A 20,532-nucleotide genomic window follows, 5' to 3' on the forward strand; every position below is an offset into this window, starting at 1 on the left:
TATAGCCTGTGAATAATATTCCTCCTATTTTTGCTAATTTTAATTGGTGTTTAATAGAATTAAAATTCAATTCACAAACCTGATTACAATGACTGGTGCTTATTACACATCGTACAGTGAACCAATTGTAAAGCGGGAGTCCATTGTATTTTTAACTATTTACGTGAAACTTCGGATAATTGGGGTAGCCGCTTAATCGGGCCAAAATGCATTAGTCCCGATGTGTCCCAAATAACCGGAATCGACTGTACTTGGAAAATCTTGGCACAGCCTACAAAACTCCTCACCAGAAATGCTTAAAGCATGCTCTCTTCAAATTGTAAATTGTTGCATCAGAATTTGAAAATAACTGACAGTTTCACATCACGTCGCAATTATTTAATACAGAGGAAGTTACATTTTACCAAATATGGCAATTTTGCATAATCTAGCCAGCTATGTATGACATACCGATTTATTTTAACAGATATCAGCTAATTCTCTTAATTTTGGCATTTGATTCTCACCTCCGTTTTCATGTGATAAATATAAAAAATCAGACTTCTACCTATGGTTCTTAGATTCTCCCAAAATTAAATCCAAAATTTAATCTTCTCTTGACTTCCATCTATTTATCATTATTACAGCTACTGACTTGTCCCACCTTTTCGATTATTGCTCGTTCAATCATTATATCCCTTTCTGTGGCATTCTTGTTCATCATTACTTTTGTTTTAGCCATATTCATCTTTAGTCCAAAATCCTTACTAACTCTGCATAACTGATTAAGATTTTCCTCTAATTCTTTGGGATCGTGGCTTAAGACCACAATGTCATCTGCAAATTGTAAATGGTTTAGGTACTCTCCATTCACATTGACTCCTTTCTGCGATCAGTCTAATCTTCCGATAGCTTCCTCAAGGGTTGCAGTAAACAACTTCGGAGATATTGTGTCTCCTTGTTGAACTCCTTTCTCTATTTTACATTTATTACTGTCTTTGTCTAGTCTGATAAAGGAGGTAGCATTCTCATATATTTTTCTTCAAAATAATAATATATGGGGAATCTATGCCTTGTCTTTCCAGTGCCCGAAATATTGCCTTATGCTATATGGAGTCAAATGCCTTTTCATAATCCACAAATGCCAGGCATAATGGTGTTTTATATTCATTTGCCTTCTCCATTAGCTGTGATATTACGTGAAGGTGATCCATAGTTGAGAATCCTGTCCTAAAGCCAGCTTGCTCTTTTGGTTGATTCTCATCAAGTATACTTTCTATAATTTGTTAATAATGACCCTTGTGTACAACTTGTAGATGTGGGATAACAAGCTAATTGGTCTGTAATTTCCAATTTCTGATTTATCTCCTTTCTTATGCAGCAAAACTATGATTGCATTATTCCACTGCTTAAGTGCCACACCTTTTCTAGTGTATTTTGTGAAGAGTCTTGCCAGTTTTTGTGTCATGTCTCTTCCTCCCAATTTTAACAACTGTACAGTAACTTCATCTTCCCCCTGAGCTTGCTGATTCTTCATTTACTTCAATGATGTTCTACCTCATCAGGGAGGATATCAGGTATGTATGTTACTAATTTGCAATCCATCTTGCCCACTGCTGGCATCATTCCCTTGCTCCTTATATAACTCTTTATAGTAGTCTTCTGCTATTTGAATTATGCCTTCTCTGCTATTTATAAATACACCATTGCTATTCTTCGGTCTCAGTATCATTTGTCTTTCTGTATTACTGCTCATAGACGGCTGATTTAAATCCTTTGTTTTTCCTTAATTTTACTTTACTTTTGTTTTAGCCATATTCATTACTTTTGAATTTTAATGCTTGTTCTATTTTTCTTGTGTTAAATTTTCTTATGTCTCCTCTGAGTGTCTTTCTAATGCTTTGCATACTCAGTATAGCTCAATTTTCTCCCTGTCAGTGTTTTTCTGGCTCTTCATTTGCTCTTCACATCCTGACAAGTGTTTCTTGACTGATTTTTTTCTTCTTTGGATTTCTTTTTACCTATAGGTTTCTTGCGATTTATCACTTTCAGAAAGTTGTAATATTCCTTGTCGATATCTTGGTTCTGAACAGTCTGCAGAAGCTCAAACTTGTTCTTAAGTTCCAGTACATACTGCTTTTTCTCCTCTTCTGTTGTCTCAAAGACCTCTGTATTATTTACTTGAGTCAGTGTTTTCCTATCTTTTCTTACATATATATCAAGTGTGCATCTTACCATTCTGTGATCACTTCCAACATTTACCTTGTTCAGGACAGCAACATCATTCATGATATATCTTCTGTTAGTGAGGATGAAGTCAATTTCATTAGTTGTTAATCCATTTGGTCTCTTCCCTGTCCACTCTCTGTTCACCCTTTTCTTGAAAAAAGTGTTCATTATTGACTTTCCTCTAGATTCTGCAAATTCCACAAGTCTTTCATTTCTTTCACCAATTCCAAAACTTCCTATAGTTTCCCTTTCTGCACTGTTTTGTCTCTTTCCAACCTTAGCATTGAAGTCCCCTATAATGATAGTGTAGTGTGTTTTCTGTTCATCTAGAAGACTCAATTTTGGTGTACATTTCTTCAACCTCTTCATCATCATGGCTCGATGTTGGTGGATAAATCATTATAACCTTTAGCTTATACCTCTTAGAAATCCTGAGTAGTAGTCTTGACACCCTTGGTGATGTACTTTTGAATTCCAAAACATTGTTTTTTATATCTTTATGGACCAGAAACCCAACTCCACCTTCGCTCCTTTCACTGTTTCTATGGGTGTACAGCAGATTTCCACTTGATAAACTTGTAAGTGATTCACTTCTTCTTCTTCTTCTTGTTTCAGCCAAACCAATGATATTCCAATTTACATTTTCTAATTGTAACTTTCCAACACTAGAAAGAAGAGCAACGACGTGAGGTAGGTCTACAGGAAGTTTTAGAAGAATTTTCACGAATACTGTTTTCTAAACATACAGAAATATCGATGGAAATAAACATTTATTGTATGTGTCTAGTAAAATTTCATTACAAGTATTGCATAGTTTAATTAAAAACTTGCCTTCTAGAAGATCTGCACCAGGACAGCGGTTAGATTTAATTTTTGCAACAGCAGATTTCAGTTTGTCAGCAAAAATAATAAGATGGAATTAATAGTGTCTGGTGATGTGAGGGATTCGGAATCATTATCAGAAACAGTAATAGATTGTAGAAGAAATATTTTCTTTCTAGCAGTTTTATATACTAGGCTCCAAGGATTTTGATGTCCAACCTCGAAAACAAATTCACACCATACTTCAATTTTATTTTGAGTGATGAGCTTGGTGTATTTTTTTCTTCTGAAGGTAGATGTTATGGAGTTGTTGAACATCAGCCTGAGACCAATTTTATCGTCTCTGATGATACAGATCTTGAAAGGCTATCGCGACAAGCTTCAGCAAGATCCTCTTCCACCAGAGGGTAGAAATTTCTCTAATTAATCTTTTTCCTGAAGTAAAATGAAGCTGCTTTTATAATAGCATTCTGAAAAAATAGTGCAGAGTCATCTGAAGATAAGTTGGAGAGAGAGAGTTCCAACAGAATCAGAGTTGAGTCCAAAGGATAGAACAGAATTTTGTCCAGTCTGTGAATCCCCACAAGCTAGGCAGTTTTACAACCCACCTAACGCTGCCTCGATAGCATCAGCAAACACTCTTGCACCCCTTCTATTTAAGTGTATCCCATCCCTGTAGAAGCAGTCTCTCCTATTAACAAACACAGACCGTGCTGAGAAAAATTCTACCCCATGAGCCGTACACAATCCCTCCAGGGCCGAATTGATTGATAAGGCTCTCATCATATACTCCCTCCTATCGTGTCTGGGGAGAAATGCAGACACTTACAAATATAACCATAACTCAAGACGTTTTTTTTTTTTTTTTCCAGCATTGACCTGTACAGTTAGTCATCGTATAACACGTGTTTACACTACATGAATTCAATCATACACGATTTATAAATAGGGGAATGATATCTTATATAACATGAACCGAATTCGCTTATGCATGATTCGCCTTTTAGTTTACAAGAAATGGCAGTCGAATGGAGAATCACCCCCAGCGGAACGCAACACGATAGGAACGAAGAGAAGATTCTGAAAATGTATTTGTTTTTTATATCAGTGAAGGGAAAACACATTTCACCATAATAACGTAAAAACCAACACAATTCCAGCTATCGGTATTATTGCAAATGCAATTAGATTGAGTTTACTACCTGTTTATAACAGATTCCCATAGCAGAAACACAACTGGAAATTGTTTTATGGTAGTAACCTCCAGAAATATGCTTTAGTAAAATGTGAGGTGTTAATTGTGTATCTCTGCCTTTACGGTGTTGTTTATTCAGTTACTACACGCGCACAGCTTTGTTTATGTGTATCAAGCGTGCCTCCTCGTTTTGTAATTGTGCTTTATTCCCTAAAAACGAGTAAAATACTTAAAAGATGTGAAAAGGAAGCGTCCTGGTGAAGACACTGCAGATTCGGAGAGAAAAAGAAAAGCCATATCAATAAACAGAGGCGGACTGGGTCAAAAATTTGTACCCAGGAAAATTTATAGTGGCCTCATACTAGCGTTTATGGCCAAAATCACTCCGGCCCACCAGGGTTTCCCCGGTAAGGCTTATGTCCAGTCCGCCTCTGTCGATAGAGAAAAAAGTATGAAATTGTGAAACGCTTTGAGCGAAATGAAAGAGCACGTGCTACAGACCTAAATGAGGCAACGCCGAGAATTACAAAGAATGCAGAGAATATAAAAACAACTTTCATAGCAGGAACAACTCAAAGTGTAATTAAAATCCATTAGATTAAGACACAAAGAATTGGAAGAGATGGAACGGCTGTCATCTGTTTGGATAGAAAATCAAACAAAAAACAAGTTTGCTTACGATAGAAGCAAAAGCAGTAGCAATATTTTATTACGTAATAGTCGTAATAAAATACGTAAATATTTTATTACGATTATTTATTGTGTTTGGTAATGTTTTGGTTACAAATGTGTGTTCAATCTTGGGTGGTCCTAACCCTATTTTCCCATAGGGCCTGTTGTTTATATTGCACGATTTTGCATTTCACGAGGGTTTCTAGGAACACAACTATCGTGCTATACGAGGACTGACTGTACTTGTAAGTAAATCTGCAGATCTCATACTCTTAATGTCATTAGTACCAATGTGTACAACAATATCACCCTTTGGGCCCTTAAACGATATTTGTTCTACAACATCAACTTTTGTTCCTGGCAGACATACCCTGATCCTATTACACCCATCATTTTTACACAATATATTACCTGTCTCCCTGAAAATAGTGTCACTGACAATAACTTAACTCCTGTGGGACTAGCACATTCTGCCTTGGAGATTGCTGCTGTTTTGCCTGATGCACAAGAGTGAGCTCTGCCATTGGGTTGGACTGTTGAGAGATTGGTGGGGCCCCCATTTTAATACCTTCAAGGGCATCTACTCGACTCTTCAGACTCATAAGCCCCATCAGAATGTTGAGTTGGTGCCTAACTTCTTGACACACCATGCACCTACCACCCACAAAGACATCCTCCTTGGCTAGATCATGTCCTGTTCCAGAGAGTTCTGCATACGTTTCACAAGTTGCCCATTTTGTTTAGCTATGATCCATTCAAGAATTATCACCCCATCTGTTCTCCCCCAAGTCACAGCACTCTTGCTACTTTGTGCCTGCTGCATTGCTGCTCTAGTCTGATGCATGATATTGCTAACAAACCCCTTGGGATCTGGCAGTACTCCTGGACCAGTACTACCAAAGGCACTATAACGAAGCTCTTTCTTTCTTCTGTTCACCTGCCCAAAAGCCTCCTTCCTGGCTTTCACTGGGACTTCAAGTAACCCTCATCTTCTCTGGACATGATCCTTTCAAACAAAAACTCTTTGACTTACAGATAAAGCAGGATTCTCATTGCACTTTTAGAGAACCTGAAACTTGAGCATGTTATATACATCTGTCTCCTCTATGACGATTCATAACCAAAATCCAAGCTAATCTCTGACACCAAGAACACCTCTACCTCCAAGATGAGACGTTGCCGTGTCCCTAATGAATTTGCACAGTCAACGTTCCAACTGAGATGATTGATACAGTGAAGAAACACCCCATGAACAGGTCCTCTTTAGAGCATGATCACCTACTGTCACTGCTCTTCCTCCTAAAACTAATGTAGCTGAGACTTCTGCTGGCACTCTGAAGTGTGGGATTGCCCTCTTGTGGAGAGGATCCTCACGGGCACTGTGCTTGCTGAGTAGGAGGTATTCTCCTAAGGGGTAGGATTTTCTGCTAATCCCTTCCAGGATGAGATGCTGAAACCCCTTTGGGGTACGATTTCCCGCTTTCCCCTCCAGGTTTGGATAATTTACAAATCTCTTTGGGGCAGGATTCAACTGCAAACTCTTCCTAAGTTAGAACCCTCCAGAGTTGTCCCCTTAATACCTAATGTGGGACAGGACTTTGTCACCCCTGCTGACTGCCAAACGGCACTTCACTTCCTCGTCCTGCATTCTTTCTTTTCTCTTTCCCTGGGGTGGGTGGGCTCCCCAATTACTTCACCCTTTCCCCTCCTTCCTTTACTGGAGGATGCTTCTTTCTTCCAGTATAGTTAGGGAAGGACGCTACATGGTTGTTTTCCAGTAAAATTACTATTATATTAATACCAATCGTATTCCAATTGAAATTAATAATATATTTTATTAGTCTGTTTGCCTAAATTACTATACATTAAAACAGTGGTTTTCAACCGGGTGCTGCAACAACATTCTGGGGTGCTGTGTAATTTGGGTTTAAGTTACTTAAAGTTAATATTTTATTTTTTTTTATTATTATTTTATTTTAAATTTATACATTTATTTCATTATAAAAAGGTGTACGGTATCCATTGTACTGTATCTTTTTTAATTTTGTGGTGATCTATAATTGATAATTATTTAGTACCTCTATGTAAAGAATAAAATTATTAGATAGGTATGTATTAAAAGGTCGAAAACCACTGTGTTAGGTATTTATTTTGGCCTATGGATGCCATGAAAAAAATTACTGGGACACTAAGAGTGCCATGAACCGAGAAAGTTTGAGAACCTCTGCATTAAGGTGACATTTCAGGTATCTTACTGATACCCACCATCGGACAATGCTATTGGGGGAACAGAAAATAGAAAGGTTTACAAATTTGAATATTTTAGAACATTACAGTTACAGTTACCAGTAATACAATTACCAATATTACAAGTATGAATTTAATCTCTTTGTATTTTATCTTAGTTTTCCTGTTTTCTATTGTAACGGCAATTCAAAACTTAATACTTTAGAATTGTAATTGTAAAATTGGTAATTGTAACTGTAACAATCTAAAATATTGAAATATGTAACCCTTTCTATTTTTTGTTCCTCCAACAGCATGGTCTGATGATAGGTGTCAGTAAGAAACCCAAAAAATCACCTTAATGCATAGTAATTTAGGTGAACAGCCTAATAAAGTATATTATTAATTTCATGTGGTATAAGAGTGGTATTAATATAATACTAACCTTAATGGAAAAAAACCATGTAGCGTCATTCCCTAACTATATGGGATCTAGGTATGGACCTACAACAGTCTCATTTGTGACTTCTGCCTACTAACTTCTTCATAAAAATGTTCGCAACCTCAGCAAGCAATAGGAAACAGCGAATTCAACCTGCAATAACAAAAAAGAAGAATGAATGAAAAACTAGGAAAAGGAAATAGATCAGATACAACTCTCTCCAATCCACCTGAATCAGAAGCATGGTCTGATGATAAGTATTGGTAAGATCCTGAACCAGCTTGTACACCAACCCTGATGTACTGAGTATGGGAGCAAAGGTCACCCTATGGTTTCCACTACACAAGATCTAGGATAAAAACTTGGCAATATCTTATTGGCTAAAGGAGTTAATCACTCTCCTATAAATTAACTGCTGGAAGTGCCTCTCTTGTCTGTATGCACATCAGGTTTCTGGGAACATTGGAAAGAGGAGTCTGTCAGCATGTAAGAATTTAATCTCTTTGTATTTTACCTTAGATTTACTGTTTTCTTTTGTAACTGTAATATTCTAAAATGTTCAAATTTGTAACCATTTCTGTTCCCCCAACAGCATGGTCTGATGATGGGTATCGGTAAGATACCTGAAACGTCACCTTAATGTATAGTAATTTTGGCGAACAGCTTAATAAACTATAATATTAATTTCACATGGTATAAGAGTGATATTAATATAATAATAACCTCAATGCTTCTTTCCTCATTCCATTACTGTCACTCCCACTCTATTCCTATCTCCCTCACTCACTCACTTTTTTTTTTTTTTTTAAGTTGGCCTCTTTCAGGAAGCTCAGGCAACCCTGGCAGAGACCATCCAGAGAACTATGGACTGTTTGGCTTACCTCTTAGTGGTGGTAGTGGGCAATGTAGAGTCCTATTAGGGGACCGTGCAGCCAAAGGCCAGAAGAACGACAGAACTCAACACAAAACAACACACTACACCACTTCTGGCATTTACAAACTTCTGTTTACTTCACGCATTTACAGAGTTCCGTTTACTTTCTTTTGCTTCTGTCTGAAAATGTAGTTGGTACCGCCAAAGATGTTTTCACATCAAAAAGTAGAAAGGTTAGTAAACACATTGTAGAATGTCTATACATTATGATTTGTTAGAATGGATGGCCGTGTTTGTTTAACTGCTCCAAAAACATAAGGTATAATATTACTCCTTATGCTGATGTGCTATAGGATATGTAAATCTCTTTCTTTATTATCTACATAAAAACCCTGACATCCATTATAACTATTTATTTCATATATACATCCAACATTTGCTACTACTTCACCAGTTTAAACAAGTAAAATTTACAACTCATGCAGTAAACATGCATCATGGGAGCTAGAGTTCAACTTTAAAAAACGAATCTGTCTTTCCTGAAGCTCACTGATTCAATTGATGTTTAATGAAAGGCTAATGTTGGGAGTATTCTTTCTCCCCCTTTTCATAATCCATGTTTGTAGTTCATCTCTGATAAGCCAAAGGGAGGGAGTGTTCTTTCCCCCTAGATGATAATTATAAGTAAGCTAAATTTAGTACATTAAATTCTTCTTCACTAATGAATTTACCACATGGATTAGAAAGTAAATTTTGAAAAATTAGGACTTGCTATTAGGCCTAGCTAACATTAATTATTAAATATGACTATAACAAATATAATCATATTTAATAATTAGTAATTCCTCTTATCTCTCCATATATAAATTTCAAATAAAATATAATTATTTAGCAGTAATTGAAAGATTTGAGGTTTTTTTATAATTACTTGGGTGTTGCATAATTTCAATTTATGTTTGTCCAATAACTGTATGGCATTAGATTTCTACAGCATAGTGTTTTTTCAATAAAACTTACAAAAGTGTTGTTTTCATTAATATTTTCCCATAATCTAGAGGTTGAATAAAAATAATGCATTTATGTGCTAAATGTTCTTTCTAAGTTTCTTTTTAAATGGAAGTTTTAAATAGTAGCATGAACATAAAATGCTGTGTTGATTTTCACTTTAAATCATTATGTAATTTCTTACAGAGCATACATCAATCCTTATTGAAGCACTGTTGCAAGACAGTTCTGCCACTACCCCAACTCCTCAAGTCAGTAAATTAAAACAGGATGACAGCTTCACTTATGATCATGATGATGCTATTTTATATGCTTTGGGAGGTAAGATGCTGTTATCGGTGATGCATAAATTTTTATATTGTGAACTACATAGTAGAAGCAATCAGCAGTAATTTACTGATTAGTTAAAACCCAAACTCATTGTCAATTGCATACACATGCATTTTATTGATCTAATGTTGTGGTAGTATAATTTCTTGCTTTATTCACTTTCATTTACACATTTTTAATTTAACAGTACAGTAGAATCACAAAAATTCTGAAATTTTGCAATATTTCTTTGAGGATAGGCAACCATAATAGACAGTAGGAAAATAGGCTGACAGGACTTAAAAATAACACCAAATTCAAGGCATTTTGTACATTATGTTCATTATGCACGTTATGTTTCCTTAATTTCAAAACATCAATTTGTTTGTTTTATATGTTTCCTAGATTGTATTTACTGTGTATTTTAAATGTATGGAATAATTCATTTTGTTATCATTCAACATTTCCTTATATTGTAAAGTGTATATAACTGCTATTTTTCAAAGAAGTCTAAAAGAAAACATGCACTAAAAAACAACAATATAATATGAAATTAACTCAAAGCTGCCACTATATAGCAGTTCTGAGATCTTACCTTCATACCCTGTGCAATTGATATATGTTTAAAAACTCTAGTTATATAACATATTTGGCTACTTGACTCATATTTTATGTGAATAAACATAATTGTCTGTTGTTTTAGTCCATTGCCTTGCATTGTCATGCCATTATGTACAGCTTTCCATTTTCTGTTGGAGAGATCTATGTTTAAAATGCATGTATATTCTTACTATTACCATATGGTAACAGTAAGAATCAATATTCATATGAGAGTTTATATTAAAAAAAAAAAAAAAAAAATATATATATATATATATATATATATATATATATATATATATATATATGTAAATGTATTTAATCTATTATGAAATATTGGAATAGATTTAAAAGGGTACGTCAGATTAGATTAACGCCATCAATTGTAGATTGAACATTACATCAGTCTGTAATCTAATTGGTACTATATGGGTATTCAAAGTGTATTAAAACATTGGCATAAAAGTACTCAGCAAGCCATACAGCCAAAAGAACCTATAAAGACTAAGCTAGCCCATGTTGGTTTATATTGCTATACCCCTAGACATAAACTATGGTACTTATCTGCGTATGTTTGATATTGAGGCAGATGGCAAAAACATTCTACCTCAATATTACTTTTCACTAGGTTGCAGGACACTTGCTTGTAATTGCATACTGTTAGCCCTATAGGTTTATTGTAACTAAAGCGAGTATTAATATAGGAATTAGTAATTGGTGGTGCATATTTAAATTTGTTGATAATTTGATCCAGTAGTATGTTATCCAATACTAAGTTACAGAATTTAAAAATGAGATATTCCTTGGTGACCATAAATTTTATGCTAAACAAAACACAACCTACAAAGATATTTGATATGTCTATAATCAAACCGCAATTAAGGAAGATGCAAACTAAGTTCATAATAACAACAATAGACAAAGCAGCCAACAATTATAGCATTATATGTAAAAAATTTTAAACTTCACATTATTAAATGAGTTCAATAATAGCACAACTTACAAAATGGTAACATTTAACACCATCATTAAGAAATTACTGGCTATGCACAAAAGGTTAAAATTAAGTAACCCAAACACCAAATTTCCTTATGTGCATTGGTTAGCTCAGTTCCATAAATTCCCGATAGGATTCAGATTTGTCACATCATGTAGGAACAGCTATGCCAAGCTCCCACATCAAAAACTGGAATCTCTGCTAAACATCATATTAAGTAATATAGGAGTATCTAGAATAAATCTTAATAACATCCCAATATTAGAATGTTTAAATAACAACTCAAATACTATAGAACAGCGGTTCTCAACCTTTTTCTGACTCGCAAACCCCTTTCAATATAATATTTCTAATGCAAACCATTAAGCCTATATTCTCCGAAATCGTATAATATTTCTGAATTTTTAGTATAAAATATTTTCAGTACTAAGTTTTTATAAGTGACATTGCATAATAATAAAAACTATTATTAAGTATTATTTATACTTTGTAAAGCAGTTATTAATTAGTCCACACTAGATTTTGAACAAGCTAAGAGTAGAAAGCTTGCTTCTTTCTCTAATGGTAGCCAAGCATTCTGGTCTCTTGCCAAAGCTATTGGCCGCAATATTTGCCTTTCTCTGTTCCACCTCATACAAAACAAAACCATATGGTTCTGTTGCCACATCAGCCAAAGATAAAGCTGACCTGCTAGCATCCTATTTTTCTTTGAACTCATTTATTGATGATCTTGATGAATCACCTCAAACCAGTCCCAGTACACTCCATTCAATGCATCCTCTGGTCTTCTGCCAAAGGGTTGTCAGAAGGATTTTGATGATGCTAAGAAAGCTCCAAATTCTGATGGTATTTCTCCACTTGTTCTCAAAACCTGTGCCCCTGAACTTATTCCTGTTTAGTGTCGTCTTTTTCCACTTTTTTATTCCAAAGGTGTTTTTCCTTCTGCTTGGAAATTTTCTCTTATCAGCCAGTTCCTAAAAAGGGTCCCTTCCATCCAGTTATTGTCCCATTGTGATTACTTCTACCATTTCTAAAGTAATGTAGAAATCAATTAACTGCCAACTCTTAAACTATCTGGAAATCTTTCATCTGATTAACAATCACCAGTATGGATTCCGTAATTGTCATTCCACTGGTGATATTTTGTGGACGAATTCAATGGAAAAGTTTGAAACCCATTGCCCTTGACATTTCAAACTCTTTTGATCATGTTTGGCATAAAGGTCTCCTAAATAAGCTTCCATCCTGTGGTTTGTCAGCTGTCCTTTGTAACTGGGTATCCAGTTTTCTCTCTGGCCACTGACTGCTGCCAGTGGTAGACTGCTCTCTGTCTTCTAACTTCTCCACTAATGCTTGTTTTCCCCCAAGGTTCAGTTCTTTCTCCCACTCTTTTCCTCTTGTATATTAATGACCTTCTTCCAATGGAAAGCTTTAGATATCTTAAAATACCATGTAGACGGACTAATAATAAAATGGCAAATGCTTAAAGCGGTACTCACCTTGATTAAATCTGCATGGTTTAATTAAAAAGGGTTGGTTAATATTTAGGGTGAATAGTTGAGTTAAAAAGACTAAGGGAGGGATGAAAAAAATAAAGTGTTATTTCGGAAATTAGAATAAGCGCAAGGAAGCAGGTGTGTACACATCTAATCCTTGGTTGTCATTAAAGTAGGGAAAAATAGTTGAAATTAAATAAATAATGTAGTGGGTCAATAGTCATTACAGGGACTTTCGTTGGATTACAACGTCTTCAGTTGGCAATTGAGTGGGTAGAGAATGTGCGCGATATTTAAGAAATTATTTATACTCTTGTGATGCACTTTTTGACATGCGGTAACCTCAACTGCGAGAGGTTCCAAATCGGTGAAAGGTTGAAGGGAAGTTTAGTGTTTAAGACTTTAAGATTGGAATGGTGTCGATACCACTCAATGACTAGTGCTCCATATTGAAGAATCCTGTAGCTGGATTTGAGTTAAATAATAGAAATGGCAGAATCGATGAGGGGAGTGTGGTTATGGGTTTGGGCGTGAGTTGTGAGTTCAGTAATGGTTTAGTTAGTCGTAAGACTGTAGTGATGGTGGTATGCAGGGGTATTAGAGGTTTTAGATGAGCCAAATTTTGCAGTAGTGCTTCCAATGTAACAGGTGTTGCAGTTTGGCTGGCAATTGATAGGGTATATTATATTATTAAGATCGCTGATAGGATATTTATGTGTGTCTTTGTAAGAGCTGAAGAAAGATGTGAGTTTATTGTAATCGGAAAAGACAAGAGAGATATCAGTGTCATTGAATATACACTGGAACTGTCCTACTAGTTCACTGTGACAGGGGAGGACTATGCGGATGTTTGTATTATTGTTATGTGTGATCGGATTATTAATTTTATTTTTGGCGATGGCAATTGTATGTAAAATAAGTTGTTGGGGGTAACCTCTGGCTATGAATTTATTAGTGAGATATTGGATTTCGTTGTATAGGTCATTTTGTGAAGAGCTAAATTTTAGAGCGTTGTAGATTTGGTAGTATAAGATGCCGCTTTTGGTGTTAAGGGGGTGATGCGAAGCGAAATGTATTTGCCGGTATGTGTGTTTTTCCTGAAAATTTTTGAACTTAGTTTTGTGCCTGTTATGTAGATGGTGAGGTTGAGAAAATTGATCTGGTTGTTTAGTCCAATTTCAAGGGTAAATTTAAGCCTGTCATGTACAGAATTAAGTTTAGAAAAGAGATTGTCGATGCTAGGTCTATTGCCTGTTACAAGGATGTCGTCAGCGTAGCGGATGTCTAATTTTAATTCAGAGGGAAAGGGGTGTAGAATTTGGTTCTCGATGGTTGCCAGGTAAATTTCGGACAAGGGGGCCTAGATACCTAAGCCCATTAGTAAGCCAAATATTTGTTGAAAAATTTTGTTATTAAATTTAAAGTATCTGGCATCTAATAAGTGTTGTGAGTTCAAGGATGTGGTCTATGGAGAGAGAGGTGCATTCTGTTAAGGTGTCATCGGCTCCTAGAAACTCACGTAGAGCTTGTAAGGTGAATGGTATATGGACATTGGTATAGAGGGATGTGACGTCGAAGTACGCTAATATGTCACTGTCGGATATTATGATATTGTTGATTTTTTGGAAGGCTTAATTGGTGTTGTTAATTTTAAAAGTGGAAAATCTAGCAAGTGGGGATATGATTTTGACTAGGAAGGTAGATAAATTAGCGAAAGCTGATTTGCTATATGAAACTATTGGTCTTAATGGATGGTCAGTTTTATGTAACTTAATGATCTCGAACATGTGGGGAATGATATTGTTGCGGATTCCTATTTGTTGTAATGTGAAAAGGTTAATTTCTTTATTTTGTCTGAGTTTCCTAAGAATTGTGTCTAATCTGTTTTTAAGTTTTGTAATGTTGTGGTTATTGTCATTTATATATGAAAAAAGAAATGACATCTCATGCCTGGACTGAATTTACCAATTACAATAATATATGTATTAATGCTACCATCCAAAACATAAAACAAAGACATAACAAAAAATGGATTTCCTTAATACCAAGATCCTCCCCAAAAACCACCACCGTTAATCTATCTTCCAAATCATTCACACCTTCCGAACTTTCTGGCTTGGAATATGGCTTTAATTTTGCCGTTAAAGATCTACGCTACCCTATTAAAGACTGTATAGTATAACTCCAAGCTTGAACATCACCCTGACAAATGGTGCTTAATACACCAAACTAATAGTATCATAAACTCACAACCCACTCTAACATGAAGAAGGAACAACTCCTGGATAAACACAAACTTAGCAAAACCGTTAATGTCACCATTCAAAAAGCAGATAATGGAGATACGATTGTCATACTAGACAAAGATACTTACACTGAAAAAATAGAATCTATCCTAGCAGACCAAGACACATATAAGTGACAATAACCACAACATTACAAAACTTAAAAACAGATTAGACACAATTCTTAGGAAACTCAGACAAAATAAAGAAATTAACCTTTTCACATTACAACAAATAGGAATCCGCAACAATATCCTTCCCCACATGTTCGGGATCATTAAGTTACATAAAACTAACCATCCATTAAGACCAATAGTTTCATATAGCAAATCAGCTTTCGCTAATTTATCTACCTTCCTAGTCAAAATCATATCCCCTCTTGCTAGATTTTCCACTTTTAAAATTAACAACACCAACGAAGCCTTCCAAAAAATCAACAATATCGTAATATCCGACGGTGACATATTAGCGTCCTTCGACGTCACATCCCTCTATACCAATGTCCATATACCATTCACCTTACAAGCTCTACGTGAGTTTCTAGCAGCCGATGACACCTTAACAGAATGCACCTCTCTCTCTCTCCATAGACCACATCCTTGAACTGACTACACTTTTATTAGATGCCAGATACTTCAGATTTAATAACAAAATTTCCTTCATACGTATTTCCTGAAAATTACAGTCTACAGAAGTTAAGTCCAATGTCAACAAATACCTTCTTTCGTCTTCTCAACCTCCAACCCAAGCATGGTACTAAGTATTATAGGTTCTAATACCTCTCGTGTTTGGGGTTTACATAAAAAAAACACACTCCCCTCATCGATTCTGCCATTTCTATTATTTAACTGAAATCCAGCTACAGGATCCTTCAATATGAAGCACTAACCATTGCACGTGTTCCCTACCCACTCAATTGCCAACTGAAGACGTTGTAATCCAACGAAAGCCCCCGTAATGATTATTGGCCCACTACATTATTTATTTAATTTCAACTATTTTTCCCTACTTTAATAACAACCAAGGATTAGATGTGTACACACCTACTTCCTTGCACTTATTCTAATTTCCGAAATAACACTTTATTTTTTTCATCCCTCCCTTTGTCTTTTTAACTCAACTATTCATCCTAAATATTAACCAGCCCTTTTTAATTAAACTATGCAGATTCATTCAAGGCGAGTACTGGTTTTTTAAGCATTTGCTATTTTTTTATTTGACTTTCCATTAACCGGAAATCCTATCCATAGGATAGGATTTCCGGTTAATGGAAATCTATTAAATAGTTTTGCTGATGATAGCAGATTGCATTCCACCTTACAGTTTGAGAAACCTTGCCTGCTCAAACAGCTTCACCTTCACTGCCAAATCCTCAAATGCTGATCACCAGGTAATTCTCCAGTGGGGCAAAGAAAACTTAATTTCAATCCTTCTAAAATTCAATCGTGCCTTATATCTCCCAAAAAAGGATTCTTCTGCTTCTATGCTTACCTTCGATGATGCTCTGATTTCTAGGCAAGATCTTGGGGATTGCCCTGGCTTCTAATTTCTCTTGGCATAAGCACATTACAAATATTGCTTCCTCTGCATCTAAAAAACTGGGCTTTTTCTTTTGCTATCGGCATTACTTTTCTTCCAAACAGTTGTTGACTGTATAAATCGCAAATCCGCCCTGCCATGGAATATTGTTTCCACATCTGGGGTGGTGCCCCCAAACCTCTCTCAGGCTTCTTGATTCCATTCAGAAGAGGGCAGTTAGGTTAATTAATGATTCATCTCTAACAGAGTCTCTCCGCTCGCTTTCTCATAGACATTACTGTTCCTGCTACATGCCTCTTCTACAGATACTTCCATGGGCACTGTTCTTCTGAATTGGCTTCTATAATTCCCGCTATCTCTTTCAAAGCAGTCCAAACATGTTCCGCAACCAGTCAGCATCCTTTTACTGTCCAACTTGAAACTCACAGAATCAACTTTTCTTCTTCCTCATTTGTTCATTCAACTTCTGTTTTCTGAACAACCTTCCTTCATATGTATTTCCTGAAAATTACAATTTACAGAAGTGTAATGCCAACAAGTATCTTCTTTCATCTTTTCAACTTTCAACCCATGCACGGTAGTTAGTACTATAGATCCTAAAAAAAAGTACCTATACATAATAATGATCCTTGAGATTTAAAAAATAGTTTAGTATTGAAAACATATTTATTTAACATGATATACTGTAATATAGTAAATTAATTATAAGGAACTGTGGAAGATATGGTTTCTTTCTTTGGCAGTTGTTTAATTTGTATTTAATTTTATTTTACATTATTGTTTATTATTAGTTATATTTTGTACTTTACAATAATATACCTATGTAAATCTAACCAAAAAATAAAATAAATAAATAAATAAACTATTATTTTTAGGCCACCCGAATAATTAAATTCATCTACCGTGCTGTGTCTTATGTCTGTTAATTGTGTGTGTGTGTGTGTGTGTGTGTTCGTTCTATGGTAGATTTTTCTGTTTGGCTGGACGAAAAACCCCAGTTTCTGTGGGGGGGGGGTAAAACCTTACTAGTTCTGCCCGAGACCTGTGAATCTAAGCAGACACTATTACAGAATTTTTAGTGCGAACCCCAGGGGTTCTCGAACCACCCGTTGGAAACCGCTGCTATAGAACATACAAGTACATTCGATTTTAAAAACTTATTTACTAGTATTTCCCATAACAACTTAAAATCTGTATTTAGTAATTATTATAAGGAGTACAAAAACATATTACCATGCCAACAGAATTATTGGCACTGCTTAATTAACTTATGTTTATTCAATAGCTACACATTTAATGGTGACACTATATATAAACAACATACAGTTATAGCAATGGGGACCTGCAGCTCAGGCCTAGTTGTGCTAACCTTTATTTGCATCATTTTGAAAGAAACTTAAATAAAAACTTAATACTTTACTGCTTCATAGATGATCTAATAGTAATAAATTAACCTAACTTTCTTAAAGATATAGTTAAGCACTACCCGCCTGAATTAGAGCTAGAATGTACTACTAAGCATAGTACCAGTACAGCTACCTATCTAGAGATAGAATTTTACAGAGAAGATAAAATATTATACACTAAAGTATATGACAAGCACAAAGAATTTAGATTTAAAACAATTAGCCTAACACACTGACATTCTAATATTTCAAAGAGAATTCACAGGAATATCATAGTTTCACAAAGCTTTAGACTGATAAAAATATGTAATAATGCTAATAATATAATAGAATCGCTTGTAGACTTGAGGTCTAAGCTTATTAATAATGGGTTTCCAGGCAATTTTGTATTCACATCAGTAATTTGCTGACCAGTCAAAGGGACTGAATGCCACACTGCTATAACCTTTGTGTTCAATGACTATTATATTAGTCTACTATATTAGTACCCTTGCCTGAGACAGATGAATGCAAAGTAAAATACGCTGCTCACTACATGATGTGGCAAAATCTAGAGGACTATGATTACTTCGACATTGATGCCTTCTTCAGGGCGAACAATGTAAATTCCTATGACTACTACTTGGGTGTGCTCAGAACTGGCATATATTGGCCCAAGGTATTTCTCATATGTCAACCGAGTGAGAAGTGGCACAATCTGTACAACCCATTCTTCTGTAACGTGTTAAAATCAAACACCGACATCCAATTTATAATGGAGAAATACTCTTGCGATGCATATGTTGTTGAGTACGTGAATAAAATGAACCGAGGGATCAGCAGTTTGCAGTGACAGATCATTATGATCTCTCATGATTATGATCGATCAAGAAGCCACCTGGTACTTGCTACATCAGCCCATCTTGTAGCAAGTAACATTCACTATTAGGCCCAATGGGCAATATATGTACAGGGGGAGTGTTTTTTACATGATGGCCAAGTGGTACTTACAACGGTTGTCTATATTTCTCCTAACAGTGATATACAGGATAGAATTGACTTCATTAATTTCTCTTTGCTCCCTTGCTCAATTCAAGGTTCAGCACTGTTAAAGATTTACATAAGATACCCATGATCATGAGTGGCGATTTCAATGTTAACTTTGGATTGGAAGAAACTCAGCCATTAATTACTTTCCTGCGAGAAACGTTTGATCTCACAATGAACACTAATCCCTCAATCTCAACTACAAGATCAAGTACATTAATCAACGCTGTTTTTAAGCAGTTTTTAGATACATCGCAATCGCAAGTTTACGTCTCTTACTTCAGTTATCATAATTCCATTGTATCTTGTCTTCCAGCTGAAATTATTTAAATTTGTTGAATGATCAATAAAATAATTACAATACAAAAGCTCTTTTATTTTGTAATCAGCATATACTTTCTGGACATGACGTCATTAATGTCACTTCCAGAAGGTAACTGAGTTAGTGTTTGACCCTATCTGAAAAGTAACTGATACCATTTTCGTTTCATAAAATCGTGGCAAATTGGTTTTACTACAGTCGGAGGTTTAGTAGGTACCACCGAAGATGTTTACACATCAAAAATTTGAGAATCTCTCTTGAATTCACCATCTAATAGGTGGATGATTTTGTGAAATAGCTGAGTTGTATTAGACACAACTAGAATGTATTAAGCTACTACTTGAAGGATTCTATAAAAAGGTGAAATAGACAAAAGGAAGGAAATTAACATGTAGCAGGAAACAAATGCCTTTAAGATGCTTTAAGTGTAATAAATTGCATATATCTAGAAAGTGCAGTGGTGTACCTAATGAAGATAGGTGGTTTAGCAATGGAGAATAAACAAATTAATCAGGTTAATAGAACAGGTAGAAAGGTAATGAATTCAATACCCTATAAGAGTGAGAATTGTATGCAAGATAACTCTGGACATGATCTTCTTCCCACAAAAAGCTAATCATCCCCTCAACCACAAAGGTTGGAGTCCTTGGACATGATTTTATATTGGGTGATAATTTATTGTAAATGTGGAGAGCACAAACTTAAAAAAAATTGTGGAAATGTATTTTGCATCCTGTAGGAATAAATGGTGGTACAGTAAACCCTCTATTTAACATATAACGGATTTTGAATTTAACGGACCAGACAAATAATAATACAGTAATATATGTTAATCTCGACCATATTATTTTTTTTTAGGTTATACAAAATTTCAGTGTTATTATTAATTAAAAATTAATAATAATTACCTATTTCCATTATTGTTTTGTTGGCTGCTTACTGTCTCTCTCTACTGCAGACCCGGCGTCAAGATTTACTTCGCCATTACACATCTCCGGAATGTCTAAACTACCCTAGCAGGACAGAGGATCATAATAGGTGCTGACGTCGACTGCTGATCCCCAGTCTGGCACAGAACCATGCCAGACCAGCAAGGCCCAAGAAACGG

At 35.4% G+C, this 20,532-nt stretch overlaps 1 protein-coding gene across 1 annotated transcript in view; it reads left to right on the plus strand.

Moving 5' to 3' along the window:
• Mfe2 (peroxisomal Multifunctional enzyme type 2) overlaps positions 1–20,532 on the plus strand; it is a 741,845-nt gene that overhangs the window by 262,039 nt on the left and 459,274 nt on the right. The window contains exon 12 of the mRNA XM_090372984.1: positions 9,631–9,765. Within this exon, the coding sequence (XP_090229110.1) occupies positions 9,631–9,765 (135 nt within the window). The remainder of the gene's footprint in view (positions 1–9,630; positions 9,766–20,532) is intronic.

The sequence above is a fragment of the Mastigoproctus giganteus genome, chromosome 4 (genome assembly GCF_048544385.1).
Source record: "Mastigoproctus giganteus isolate SK-2022 chromosome 4, ASM4854438v1, whole genome shotgun sequence".
NCBI classification, from domain to species: Eukaryota; Metazoa; Arthropoda; class Arachnida; order Uropygi; family Thelyphonidae; genus Mastigoproctus; species Mastigoproctus giganteus.